Below are 14,229 nucleotides of genomic sequence, written 5' to 3' on the forward strand. Positions count from 1 at the left end.
TCAGCCCGCAGGCCCGCCCCCTCTCCTCCACAAGGCGGAGCCGGAGCCCTTGAACCACGCCCCTACCCCCAGGCAGAGTCCTATCCCGCAGTCCCCGCCTTCGCTCCTTCCCAAGGCTGAGCCCCGCCCAGGCCTCCTCCCCGAGGCAGAGTCCCAGCCCGTGGGCCCCGCCCCCGCCCCGACAGAAGCCGTCCGCAGGCCCCGCCCCCACCGCACCCCGAGGCGGGGCGTGAGACTGCCGGCCCCGCCCCCCGCGCCCGGAGCCGCGCACCCGCGGGTACCAAGCAGGACTGGGGCTCTGTCCTTCTTGGATCCCGCTTGCGCCGCTGCCCAGAAGGCTCACGTCCTGAGTGGGTGAGGCGCTCTGACCCCACGCTTAATTATTTAAGCTGTGCATTATGAATGGGGGGACCAAAAACAAGGAGACTGAGTAAACTAAAGAAATCGTATCAGCCATGCTACCAAACGTCACAAAGGCAATTAACTTCATTGGCAGACAGAGCTACAAAAACTAAAAGCAAAAACAAAAAACAAAAAAACCCACAACCCCAAGCCCTTAACACTCAAATGTCTTTGTTCCTGTCGGCTATTGTTCCTGTAGGGTAATGAATTATGAAAAAATCCCTCGTGCTCCCCACAAAGCAAATAATCTATGCTTCGAGTCAGGAAGAAGGATTAGGCAGAGAAAACCAGAAAATTCTTTAACTTCACACACTCTCATGCTCCTCACCAAAAGAATAAAGTTCAAAACAGCAAAGTTTCTTCTTAAAATCTGTATTTTCAGAATTATAATGCTTACATTTTAAACAGTCTTAATACAATGGTTTTAGTCTAACAATATATTACAGAATAATGTGAAAAATGACTCTCGTAGTAAACCATGAAAATGGAATTAATACCTGCAGTGTCAAAGTCACCAACTTGTCACCTTTTCCAGTCACAGAATCCCAGCAAATTGTATTAAGGATACTTTTGGGTCTTACGGCCTGACGTATATGATGAATAAATTTAGAGAAAGGGGGCACTTTCGTGAAAAATCAAATTCCAAAATCACGTAGGGTTTATTTTAAAGATCACAGTTGACTGCAGAACATTTAGATCAGTGCAGTTTGTTCTTTAAAAAGTAGTATCCTTATCATTCAATGCTCACTTCTGGAGTGTTTCTTTCATTTCATTTTGTAACTCACTCTTCTTTTAAACACTAAAGAAAAACTGGACAGCAGCCTGTGTGTATTTTCCCTACTAACTATGGGATATCAACCAAGACTCCCTTCTATAAGAATCCAACCCACGACCGGCTGTGCTGACAATGGACCGTAGGTAATAGTCATTTTCAGATTAAATACAATTTCCACATTAGATCAGAAGTTATAACTTTTCCAATCATAGGAAACCCCATGAAATTCACCAAAATTATAACTTATTTCCTTTTCCACTTGCTGGTATTTACATGTTCCACAGATATTTGTAAAACAGCTGCACATTCTGCTTTTTAGCTGCACATTCCGTATCTGGCTTCACAATTATTTAACAGCTGCTACATCTTTACTAACAAAACCAGCCTGTCGCAAACACACGAGCCTTATTTTATTGTAAACACAACAAAAATCGAATTACTGTCTTCAAGAAAAAAAAAAAGACGAAGGCATAGGTAACATTTTTCTTTTGGGTAAAACGAAACAAAATAAAAACAGAGGCACCCTTGTAACTTAGGTTGCAAAAGATCTCTCAGGTAATTGGGGGAAAAAAAAAACCGAACCTCCAATAAATTTTATTTCATATAAATTGAGGACAGTAAGAAGCCACCATGAACATTTTGGATTTCCCCTTCCTTTTCTCCCTCTATATATATTACATAATTAGAGAATTTCATCCTGGGATTGGAACCTACACACACACACACACACACACACACACACACACACACACACACACACAATCAAACAGAAATAAGGTAACCATCAAGTCACACGTCCCCTTCCAGAGTGTAGAGGGAAAGCCGCATTAGGCACGGTGGCTCCGAGACGGACCACATGAGGTGTTTCGGGCGGAATCACATCTCAAACATCTCTTCATCCACAGGGCTTGGCAGATCCGTAGGGCAATCATCAATTTTTACAACAAAACAAACATTTTAGAAACCCTAAACTATCATTAGACTCCGAAGCTCTAATTTGCCTAGTTGACCAAGTTTATTAGTTTTAAAGTGCACCTAAGGAAGATTAATTTCTGAAAAGTTTAATTAAACTCACAAATATTGATCTTCTTTACGTATCTCCAATTTCTGTAAACGAAAAAGACACAGGGTGGGGTGCGGGGGAATCACACCACCTTATTTTCTGAGTGATTTGAGAGACAACACAGAAGCATGGGAACAAGGACTCTGATCTGCCCCTTCACCCCCGCAGCCCCAAGTCCCCGCCACCCCCTCAACGCCAGCCTCCTCCAGCCTCTCTCTGGCAGGTGACAAGCAGGCCCCTTTCCTCTCCAGCTGGGCGTGAGGCCGTGCCCTCTGGGCCTGACCGCACTCCCTTTCTGCATCAGCCTGCCAGGCTCCGTTCTGACCACACTTTCCCGGGGAAGTAAGAGTTCTCTATCTCTTATGTACAAAAATACATTGCTTTGGAGAGCTGGAAAAGGTTTCATACAGCCAACACTTATTTACAAGCTGTGACTCTCACACCAGTAAAAACAAACACACATTTATTTTGTCCTTGATTTTTGGTGCAACTTCTACATAAACATTACATCAGTTAGTCTGTACTTTTAAAAATAATAAATCAACCATATGTACAATTAAATTTACAACCGAGAGCAAATTAATCCATTGGTACGGTTATGACTGCAATTTTAGTGGACCGGCAGAGAATATTCCAAGACTTCCGTCATTCCCACAGCCAGACTAGAAGCACACTGACAGGGCCCCGCCAATCTCCACTGAAATGGAGCCTCTTAACCTCTAGGACTTAAGGTGCAGAAGAAAGTATCGATTACACAGCGACAATGACATGGAAAGACTTTTAAGGTGAGAAGAAAACAATGTACCAACCCCCAATGTAATGATAATTAAAATAAATACATATTTAATTCCAAGTGCATATGATAATTCAATCAATATCATGGGGAAAAGGGGTTCCAGAAACGTTTATTCCTAAACTATTTCAGTACCAGTGGTCCCTTAGGCCCTGGTCTAGTCTCCCCAAAGTACCTTAAAATGGCTCCAGCTAACGGAGGCTCCAGGCCCTCCCAGTGTGACGTCCCAAGGCACAGAAGGGGCTCAGTTCCCTCCCCCCTCCAGCACTCAGCCTCGCTGACCCGCTCTCAAAGGGTGTTATTCTAGAGAAGCACAACTCATCTGGGCAAAGGATGGTGTTTTATCCCTCAGGAGCCTTACAAATCCAACCGGTCCAGAAAGAGGGCAGCCGTGTGCCCAGAAAGGCACACACGTGTCACCACTAAGACGGCGAGGGTGGCCGTGTGTCCCCCTGGAAGGCCCACGGGCTCCATAAGGAGCCGGCAGACCGGGAGGCTGCCGGGTGAGAGAGCAGGGCACAGACCTTCCAGGGGCAGGGAGAGGGCTGGCGGGGGTGGGGTCCAGGCAAACCCCGGAGGCGCCGGCACAAGGACAGGGAGGAAAAAAGAAATAACGGGGAATCTTACACCACGGACAACACGGAAATGACGCTGTCACTCGGCCGACCGGCTGCTCACTGACATTCTCTGACGCCTCCACGGCCAGGCAGAATCACCGAGAGTCCGGTTAGCGCTAGGATGTGACGATGGGGGGCAGAGGAGGCGGGACCCCTTCAAGCGCACTCACGAACGGCCCGGGGCGCGCGAGGACCCGAGGCATGGTCATGTGACGCTGACTTCGAGGACGTGGTCGTCTTTGCTGGGGATGACCAGCACCTGCGTGCCCACGCTGGCGTTGAAGACCTGGCCGGGAGGCAGCGCCTGCAGCCGGGGCATGGGCAAACCCCTGTGCTCGCCGCCGGAGGCCAGGTGCGCGCTGCCCCTGCACCTGCCGCCGCCGCCGCCGCCGTCCGGCTGCTCGTCCACGTGCTTGTCCACCGACAGCCCGTCGCTCTCTATCCAGCTATCTGCAAAACGCACAGGAAGTGAGGCGCGGGCCCGCGACGGGGACCTGCTACCTGTCCCGGGGAGCCGCAAGCCACCCAAGCTGACCTTCCGAGCGAGAGAACGTTAAACGAGGCCACCCCCAAGGGGATCCGGCGCGCGGGCCCTCAGAGGACCCAGCCCCGGAGCAGGCGCCTACAACCCGTAACCCCGAGCGGGTTTTCGGTTAGATGCCACCGGCACCGAGCACACGCGACTGGTCAGGAAGCGCGGGCCCTGCGAGCGGAGCCCCCCCCCCGCCATCCCCGCACGGAGCCGTCTCTCGCTCTGAAGGCGAGCGCACCCCATCTCTGAGTCCTTACCAGCGTCCAGCTGCGAGGAGTGTGCGGAGTGGTGGGGGAGGTATTTGAAGAGCCTGACGTCGGGAAGGGGCAGGTAACCCGCAAAGAGGGGCATCACCTCCATGTGGACGCGGTGAGTGGCCCGGGCGGCCACAGGCATGGAGATGACGCCAGAACTTTTCCCACACACCGCCCAGTTGCTACTGTTGTCGACCACTGAAACGCAGACAAGAGCACTGGTTTGGCCCCGGCAAGAGCATTCGGTTTTCACACCCAAATAAGAGGCGTCAATAGTCCCACGCTCCAGAGCGCAAAATCCCAAACTGGACACAGCCTGTATTTTAATGTCTCCTAACTGCTTCTGAACATAAAACACATCGGTTTAATAATGAAAATACGTGTTAGACGCATAGGGAAAATCACTTTTTTCTCCTCAAGTTAAGAAATGAACAGTAGCAATTCAATTTCACTTGAAAACTTCGTGTGTGATGTTTCAAGACAGTGGCCGCCCTGGCTGTTCAACCTGGAACGCGGGCAGGGCAGGACGCTGGCGCATCTGGTAAGCGGTGGCATAAGACTAGGGGTCCCGATCCCAACTCCGCCGCTCAGACAAGCCTCTCGATGGGATGGAAAGAGACATACGGAGAGCACCTCCACCAGCGCCTCAGAGAGCCTTCGCGCACAGCAGTCATCGGCACCTTCTACAACACAAACGTGAGGTCACTCGGCACGATGTGAATCCCCAACTGGGAAGGCACTCAAAAGCAAAAAAGAGAGGAGCCTTGTCCTCAAGAAGTGGATGACCTTGCAGAGAGGTTACGGCGTCCCCTCTGTAAGGGGACGCAAAGCAGGAGCCAAGGGGCTTCAAGGACTAGAAGCTTCACGAGCAGCAAAGAAGGGGCAGCAGAGGGCAGGCTGCCTACAGATGGGGAGGAGGAGCCTCTGGGGACAGGTGGTACCAAAGGACACGCAGAGGCCGAAGCCGCGCGTGGGAGGGACACGCTGGAGCGGTTCTGTGCGTGGTCCCCAGGGCAGCACGGGGCCAACGCTGCCTTCACACTCCCGCCTTCCCCCCACCCCCCGTGTTGCCCTGCGCGCTGGGCGGGCAGGACCGCGGGTCCCAGCGTGAACCGAGGCCCCACAGGCGGGAGAGTCGTGGCGGTGGGCTCCCCAACACCACACATCTGGGGATAAAAACTGCCAGTTTTACTTAAGCAGGTCCTTCCTGAAGCAGTCAAGTTAGTTTTATTAAATGCAACCCTTAAGTAAACATCTTTTTAACTTTAACTCAGAAATGGTTACGGACTCACAAGAAGTTGCAAAGCATTAGAGGGAGGTCCTGTGTGCTCCTCACCCTGGGCCCCCCGAGGCACCGTCTCCGGTAGCTCAGCACGTGGACACGGGCGCAGCACGGGTCACAGACTACCGAGCTCACCGCGGACGGCATTAGCGGTGCCGTTCAGTCTGGGGAATTCGGCAGATGTGGTCTCGGGAACGAGTGGCGGGAGCCCGTCACTTCCAAGGTGCCAATGATACAATCTCAAACTCTGATCAAAGTTGGGCTTTTGGAAAGCTTGGCTTTGCCACTGGGATCCAGGCAGTGTCCCAGGACTCAGACCACCCTAATGAGCTCAGCGGGAGCTGGAAACGGGTGCGAACGTGTCATACGGTAGAACAGAAGGTGACAGCACATGCAGGTCCGCGTGCATCAGGAGGCCCGTTTCCCAAGTGACCAAGCCATGGTGTCGCAAAATGCTGCCTGGGTAGAAGAGCCTTTCAAACCACAAGCCAGGGACGCCCGGGTGGCTCAGTCGGTTAAGCATGTGACTCTCGATTTCGGCTCAGGTCATGATCTCACGGTTGTGACACAGAGTCCCGTGTTGGGCTCTGCCCTGCGCGTGGAGCCTGCTTGGGACTGACTCCCTCCCTCCCTCCCCCTCCTTCTCCCTCTGCCTCTCCCCACCCGCCCCCGCACCATGCACTCTCGCTCTCTTTCCCTCTAAAAAAAAAAAAAAAAAGAAAAAGAAAGAAAGAAAGAAGAAAGAGTCAAACCACAAGCCAGGTCAAAGGATTTAAAGAAACTGAGTATGAAAAGTTCATTCACATGATTTCAGATTCCACCCTGTAACTGGCCTCTAAAAGCCCAGCACTTGTCACGTTTTGGTGTAGTATCACAGAAGGTTGTTTAAAATACTGCCCTGTACCAACTACAGATCTACGCGGGCCTGGGGTCCCATCACGCACTCCAGCCAGCACAATGCGTCACCGCAGACCGAGTGCGGCAGAAAGGAAGGCTCAGCTGCCTTCCGTGGAACCAGGAATCAGATTGGAAAGAACGCAAATCAAGGTCATCCGTCTATTTTCTTTTCTCTTTTTTTTTTTTTTTCCAGTTTATTTATTTTGAGAGTAAGAGAGCATGAGACGGGGAGGGGCAGAGAGAGAGAGAGAGAGAGTCCCAAGCTGGCTCTGCACGGTCAGCGCAGAACCTGAGCTGAAGTCGGACGCTTAACCCACAGTCACTCAGGCGCCCCTTCTCACTGTTTTGTCTTGTTTTGGAAAACAGCTATCTTTCAAGCATGAGTTCGTGTAATGTTATTTTTTAAGTAGCTAAAGAAAGAAATATTTGGCTCCTCAACCACTTTTTAGAGCCTAAGAGGTCCCGACACTCCACGCCGACGGCCCTGGCGGAGGCGGAGCGGGGCTTCTGGGGGGGAGTCAGCGAGCAGAGGGGCCCAGGCGGGGCTCAGCGTCAGGTGGGGGACGGAACGGGGGATTCCAGGAGGCCAGAGGGGAAAGGACAGGGGCAGGGACTCCAGGGCGCATGGGCCGCTGAGCGCCAGAGTTCCGGCCTCGCTTCCACGGCCACGGGAAGGCCCCGAGCCCCAGGCAGAGAGGGACGGCAGCTCTAGGGGCCCCCGTGTTGTCAGCACTGAGCCCAACGACTACTTAAAAATACCTGTAGGAAGAAGGACTCCCCAGAACCAAGTCCAACATCCTGCCAGCCTAGGAACCTGCTATACAATGCCACATTCAAATGAGCTTTTTTGATTCTAGAACATTCTCTCTTCAGACAAAGAACACTATACTCTGAGAAAGGGAGGGCACCATCACTTCAAGCACTGGATTAGCACAACAGCCAGGGGAAAAGATGCCTCCAGACCTACCTTCATACATAAGCTTGGTGGAAAAATACTCGTCGGATTCTGTCAGTGCCTCATCCTTATCCACCTCCAAGAGGTCGGAGAGCCGCGTGATGGACACCTCCAAGGAGCAGAGCGAGCCCGTCCTACAGTGCTCCGTTCCCGAAGGGGGCAGGATCTCAGCTCTCACGTTATATAACGTCTGGGCAAGAAAGAGACAGACAAGCACAGATGCAGCAACAACCTGGACAAACGCTACTCTGGGCCACGGGGGTGCTGCCCACAGACGTGCCAGAGGGCTGAGGGAAGGGGCCGGCTCAGCCCTTCGCGGAGTCAGCCAGCAGAGCTGCTGCGCACGGCCCCTAAACAACCGCCCTGGAGGGACGGCGTGCCTGGCAAGTCCCCACCTCAGGCACCTCAGTCTCCCTCTTTTTTTGGGGGGGCAGGGGGTGTTTGTTTATTTTTGAAAGAGGGCAAGCAGGGGAGGGGCAGAGAGAGGGGGACGGGAAGACAGAGGATCCATCCAGAGCGCCTGGGTGGCTCAATGGGTTGAGCGTCCGACTTCGGCTCAGGTCACGATCTCGCGGTTCGTGGGTCTGAGGCCCGCGTCAGGCTCTGTGCTGACAGCTCGGAGCCCGGAGCCCGCTTCGGATTCTGTGTCTCCCTCTCTCTCTGCCTTTCCCCACTCGTGCTCTGTCTCTCTCTCTTTCTCGAAAATAAGTAAACATTAAAGAAAATTTTTTTTAATGGGCAGAGGATACGAACAGACATCTTTCCAAAGGAAAAAAATGCAAGCGGCCAAGAAGCGCATGAGACACGATTGGCATCATTCACCGTCAGGGAAGTGTGGCGACAGGGCCAGGGTGAGATGCCACCTCACGGCCCCGGGGCCAGCCAGAAGCAAGGAGACACCAAAACAAGTGGCGGTGTGAATGTGCAGACCCGGAGCTCACACGCTGCTGGGGGGGGTACTCAACGGTGTCCCTTTGAAAACCAGCGCGGCAACTTTGCAAAACCGTAAACAGAGTTGCCACAGGACCGGGCAACCCCACCCGGTTATCTGCCCACCAGAGCTGAACTCGCAAACACTCGCACGGGGACTCTCACGGCATTACTGTTCGGAACAGCCCCCGCCACGTGTGTCCCCTCCACGGCGGACACAACCCAGACGGCCAGCCACCGACAACTGGGAAAGGAAACGTGGTCTATGCACACGGCGAATTACTCTTCCTCCACTGAAGTCTGAGGTCTGATCTAAGCAACACAATGTGTGAACCCTGGGAACAGTCCGCCAAGGCAAAGAGGCCAGTCGCAGAAACAGCCGTGTGACACGCTCCCGTGTGTAGGAAGTGTTTGGAACAGGCAGATCTGCAGGTTGCCTAGCGCTGGGGTAGAAGGTTTCTTTCCAGAAAGATCAAAGTGTTCTAAAATGAAGGGGCGCCCAGGGCGGAGGGGGGGGGCCTCAGTCAGTTGAAAGTCTCGCTCTTGATCTCAGGTCGTGATCTCAGTTTGTGACATCAAGCCCCATGTCGGGCTCTGTGTGGACAGCGCAGGGCCTGCTTGAAATTCCCTCTCTCCCTCTCTCTCTGCCCCTTCCCGCCTCGTGCTCGCTCTCTCCCTCTCAAAATAAAGAAACACTTAAAAATTATTTAAAAGACAAAATAAATAAAGCAAAATGTTTAAAGTGTCCTAAACTGAGAGCCTGGGGGCCCCTGGGTGGCTCGGTCAGTTGGGTGTCCGACTGGATTTTGGCTCAGGTCAGACCCCAGGGTTGTGAGATCGAGCTCCACATTGGGATCCATGCTGAGTGTGGAAGCCTGCTTGATTCTCTCTCTCTGCCCCTCCCCTGCTCACATTCTCGTTCTCTCTCAAAATAAATACACATTTAAAAAACAAAAATAAAATGAGACCATGATGATGGCTGCATAACTCTGTCAATATGCCGACTGTGCTGAACCGTCTACTTCGAATGGGTGAAATTCATGGTGTGTAGACTGTCTATCTCAATCTCAAAACAGCTTTTCCTTAAAGAAAATTGGCATCTTTATTTCTGGGCCTCACAGAATGCGTTTTCTTTTTTTAATTTTATTTTAACGTTTATTTCTTATTGAGAGACAGAGAGGGACAGAGTGCAAGCCGGGGAGGGGCAGAGACAGAGGGAGACACGGAATCGGAAGCGGGCTCCAGGCTCCGAGCCGTCAGCCCAGAGCCCGACGCGGGGCTCGAACTCACGGACCGCGAGATCGTGACCCGAGCCGAAGTCGGTAGCGCCCAACCGAGCCACCCAGGCGCCCCAGAGAATGCGTTTTCAAAGAGCGATCCACCAGAAATGTCTCTGTGCTCTCCACGTGGAGAGGAAGCAGCAAAGGCAGAAGCGACAGCGTGACCACGGGCGAGTTACCGCGTGGTAATAAGCAGGCCAGACACAGTCACGGCCTCTGCACCACGGGAGTGGTCGTGGCGCTGGTGTTAAAACACCAAAAAGGCTCCTGCTTGTGCCACGAAAAGACGAATCATGCTGGTGACTACACTGCAATCTAAGTCTGATAAAGACAGTGAAATAAAACAGTCTTTTGGCTGAAAGGGGTTACTGAAAAACCCGCTCAGAGCAAGAGCCACACACACAAACACACCTCAAAGTGCCTGACAAGTTCAGCAGTAGAGAAGGGAAGGAAACAGCACAAACTCGTGTATTTGCGTTTTGATTTCCCTGACACAACATCCAGCGTCTCACCAAAGAAACGAACACACAGCCGCGAGTCCTCATCTAGCTCAAGGCTACATTCAGCTGCACGCTTCATGCGCAGGTTATGGGAACGTCTTCGCAACACTCTGTGAAGTCAGTTTCTACATATTGTCAGCTTTGCTTTTAAAAAATCAGAGATGTGCCTTATAAAGTTACCCCCCCTGAGCGGCAGCCAGGATCAGGATGAAAGGACTCTAAGAAATAGTTCCAGGACATTCTGAATGTGGGCGAGAGAAAAGGGAGCAGAGATCAGGAGCCTTGGGTCTTTATAAACACCCATCTGAAGGCCACCGGCAGGCCTGCGCCAGGGCCACACATGTCACCCGAAAAGGACCCGCGGGTCTAAAATAAATCAGCCAACGACTGAGCTACTCCAAGTGTTAACTATTTTCCTTGATCTGTTGCCTCATTACCCTGAAAGACTTTTTCTATCCGGTTTTTTCTTAATTAAAAGGAGTATGATGCCACCTTCCATTTTCCCACCCCACACTCCCACCAAAAAATAATGCAATACATACGAAAAAATTTTCCACTTGAAATTCGTAAGTGTACGGCTTTAAGGGGATGGAGAGCCGTCCTCCCGAAGCCGGGGAGGATCCAACGGAGAACCGGCAGCGCAGAGAAGGGGGAGGCTCTCGCGTCCACTTCAGCTCCCACACAAAGAACACTGACTGCTTGCTGTGGATGTGCTGCAGAAAGAGTCACTGTCATTGCACACACGGACGCAGCAGGCCCCGCACCCCGAGCCACGCTCCGAGCCCGCCGCCGGGACCCGCCTCCTGGTGCTCCCGCCCGTGCCCCACGGTCCTCCTGCCCTTCTCCACTGGAAGACTGCGCCAAGTCAGTTAAAGGTTTTAGTCTTCTCTGACTCCGTAAGCTTCATGGCACAGGGGACCATAAAAGCGCTTCAAGAACGTTTATCAGTACACAGTGCCTTGTACGTTTCCAAACTGGGAAATGCCATCAACCGATGGCAAAGGTGGCCTTTACGTTCAGGCCAATGACTTTAGACTTAACATCAGCCTGAATGAAGCACCAGCACCGCCCGTGAGCACAGGGACGAACTGGGCCAGCGTCTGAAATGGGTCAGCTCTTAGCCGGGGGAAGTCCTTCAAAAATGCTACAGATCACACATCCTGAGAAACCCTTTGAACATCTGCGACGGCAAGGTCTGCGCTCAGCCGGGCAGCGCGAACACGGGTGGGACGCCTTACAAAGCTACACGGACACAAGAGGTCTTCCTCGGGCACGGACAGGTGTTCCCAGAAAGCTGTGCACACAGCAGGGCAAGCTTAAGACTGAACTCCTCTCAGAACGCAGAGAGCACTGTCCCCAATCCGCCCCGTGCCGCCCAGCCCGCAGGAGGCACAGCACGCACATCACGGCAACGACGCGGCCATTTCAGAGCAGACGCGCTTATCGCCGGGACGTCACTCTCGGGGCTGCAAGGCTCACTCTACAGGCAGACTATGTCTTCATCAAAACCTGCTGGAACCACCGTCACACCCTGGCCCCCGCCGTTTCCTGCCGGGGGTGGACGCTCCACCCTAGAGAGCCGTTACCTGCGGGGACTTCGCGTTCAGTGGCACCAGCTGTAGGTCGGCGTTACTGTCAGGATCCACGAGGTGACCGTCCGACAGCTCAAAGTCAAGTTCCGACAAATTCTGGACACAAACTTGAATGTACTTCCTGAAGCAGAAAAAGAAAGAATATGATTTTGAAACTTAAGAACTTCGGTAAACGTACTTTGGCTTGTTGAGAAGATCTTCCTGGGGAAGTGAAGTAGGAACCACTTGTTACGTGTGTTTCCACCTTCGATTTTACGGGGGAAAGTGTCCCCGCCAAAACCCAATCTCCCCAAGCAAGCTGCTTCTGAGGAAAACCGGACCAAAGAACGTTCTGTTTCTGACCCAGTGCCGTTACACGGCTGTCACTGGACTTCTGCACACGCAGCAGCTTGAGGGGAGTTAGGCTGGAGAGAGTGACGGTCCCGGAGAAACGAAGCGCGGGGTCCACGTCGACCCCGATGCACACGACGACAAGTCTGAATAAAGCGACCCAGGCTCTGCTCGGAAGCGCTGGTGTCTTCGCCATTAACATCTATGGTTCCCTCCCCGTAACGTGAAGGAAACGCAAGCAAGCCGCTAGCAGAGCGCCCGCTCTAAATACAGTTCCGACACCGTTGTTCCCAAATGATGCAAAGGTCATCCGAGGTCATCAACGGATGAAAACAAAAGGAATTTTGTGACGAGAGGCCAGACTCAGCCCTGAGCCCAGGGAGCAGTGTGCACGTCACCACTTATGGTGGGACAGCCGGACACGCACGGTCTCCTGGCGGGGACACACGGCACAGGGCTCCGCCTCCAAGCACTCGCGTCCGTCACAAACCCACAAGATCGTGACCAGTCAAGTTCAGAATGGTGGACCTTCTAGAGGAGAAATGACCCAAGTTTGTCAATGGGTCGCTGGCCTGAGAAACAGGAGAGAAGAAAGTCTCTAATAATCAAATGGGGCCTTGGTTTGGATCCCACTGCCCACATCCTAACCGCACAAAGGCATTTCTGAGACATCTGGGGAAATGTGAATCCGGACGGGCTGTTACAGAGCAGCAGGAAATCCCTGTGAATCTCAACATGTGGAAAGCGGCGTCACGGTTACGTAAGAAAACATGCTCAGCGTCCCTGAGGCCGAGCTCTGTGCAGCCAGGGGCTCCGTGGAGGAGGGCGTGGGGCAGGAGCAAGGCCTGGGGGCCACCTTTACCGTGTCCCGGCGGATAGAAGAGAGTGTGTGGTCCTGAAGGGCACGCTGAAGGTCAGGGCGATGACGGTGGAGTAGATGGACCACGGGCAGTCAATGGACACCTGAGGAGAGACGGAGGGACACGCGTTCAGACCACTCGACGACCACAGCCACCGCCACACCATCCATCCAAATCAGCGGTGGCTGCCAATTTCTTAGACATTCGATGGCCTCGCCATTTCTTGTTTAGAAAGCAAACCTCCATTCATCACATGCACGAACAAAGGGGAAACATAAAACTACGTACACAGACGAGAAAAATAAACATGGAAGCGGCCAAATGTGCGGGAGTCACCAGAACGGTCTCCAAAGCTCCAGAGCTGATGCCGTGGCAAGGAACACCAGTGCCACCTCGCTCTTCCCACACCAACGTGGCCGCGACGCCAAAGGCGGTTTTTAACGTGCGGGAGGTTATGACAAAGCGTTCTGTCAAGTCGACATGATCAATCACTATTACAAAATGTATTAGCCAAATAATCCACACGACAACGACTACGTAACAGAGAAGCAAGCACTTTGGGGGCGCGGTGTGGACCCAGCTGGTAACTCCGCTAAGGGCATGAGCCTTGCTTCAAGCTTCCTTTTACTTCCCCCTGGAACAAATGACACAGAGCACAGATGCATGTTCACCCAGCCCTGGTTTCGCGCTCACGTTGAAGTAAGTATCAATTTCACCTCCTGAACTCTGTTACCAGATAAGGGAAGAAAATTTCAAGGAATGAAAATTAAAACATTATCCCTGAGGTGCTGACCAGTCTCGTGTTCTAAGCCTCATCTCTCTGCGATGACTGTGTGTGTTAGCCTGTTATCCTACTGGTTTAACGCATGTTTTTTTTTTTTTTTTAATTATTCAACTTATTTCAACTAAAAAAACACACAAAAAAAACAAAAAAACCCAGTTCACCCGTTTCTCCTATGCCTCATCTCTCACCCCTGCCTCTGGCATCCACCGGTCTGCTCTATCTATGAGCTTGGTTTTAGTTGTTTTTAGATTCCATATAGAAGAGATCGTATGGTATTTGTCTTTCTCTGTCTTATTTCAGTGAGCGTAACGTCCTCAAGGTCCACGGCAAGATTGCAAATGGCAAGATTTCCTTCTTTTTTATGGTGAGTAATATTCCACGGT

General features: G+C 52.3%; 1 protein-coding gene across 5 annotated transcripts in view; it reads right to left on the reverse strand.

Moving 5' to 3' along the window:
- Positions 1-2,686: 2,686 nt before the first annotated feature.
- TRAPPC10 (trafficking protein particle complex subunit 10) overlaps positions 2,687-14,229 on the reverse strand; it is an 87,095-nt gene continuing 75,552 nt past the window's right edge. For all 5 annotated transcript variants that reach the window (XM_045501211.1, XM_045501210.1, XM_045501207.1 and 2 more), the window contains 6 exons: positions 13,065-13,165; positions 11,867-11,993; positions 10,823-10,993; positions 7,583-7,760; positions 4,440-4,634; positions 2,687-4,100 (listed from right to left, as the gene is read on the reverse strand). In XM_045501211.1, the coding sequence (XP_045357167.1) occupies positions 3,856-4,100; positions 4,440-4,634; positions 7,583-7,760; positions 10,823-10,993; positions 11,867-11,993; positions 13,065-13,165 (1,017 nt within the window). In that variant the 3' untranslated portion in view covers positions 2,687-3,855. The remainder of the gene's footprint in view (positions 4,101-4,439; positions 4,635-7,582; positions 7,761-10,822; positions 10,994-11,866; positions 11,994-13,064; positions 13,166-14,229) is intronic.

This window comes from Leopardus geoffroyi, chromosome C2 (genome assembly GCF_018350155.1).
Source record: "Leopardus geoffroyi isolate Oge1 chromosome C2, O.geoffroyi_Oge1_pat1.0, whole genome shotgun sequence".
Classification (NCBI taxonomy): domain Eukaryota; kingdom Metazoa; phylum Chordata; class Mammalia; order Carnivora; family Felidae; genus Leopardus; species Leopardus geoffroyi.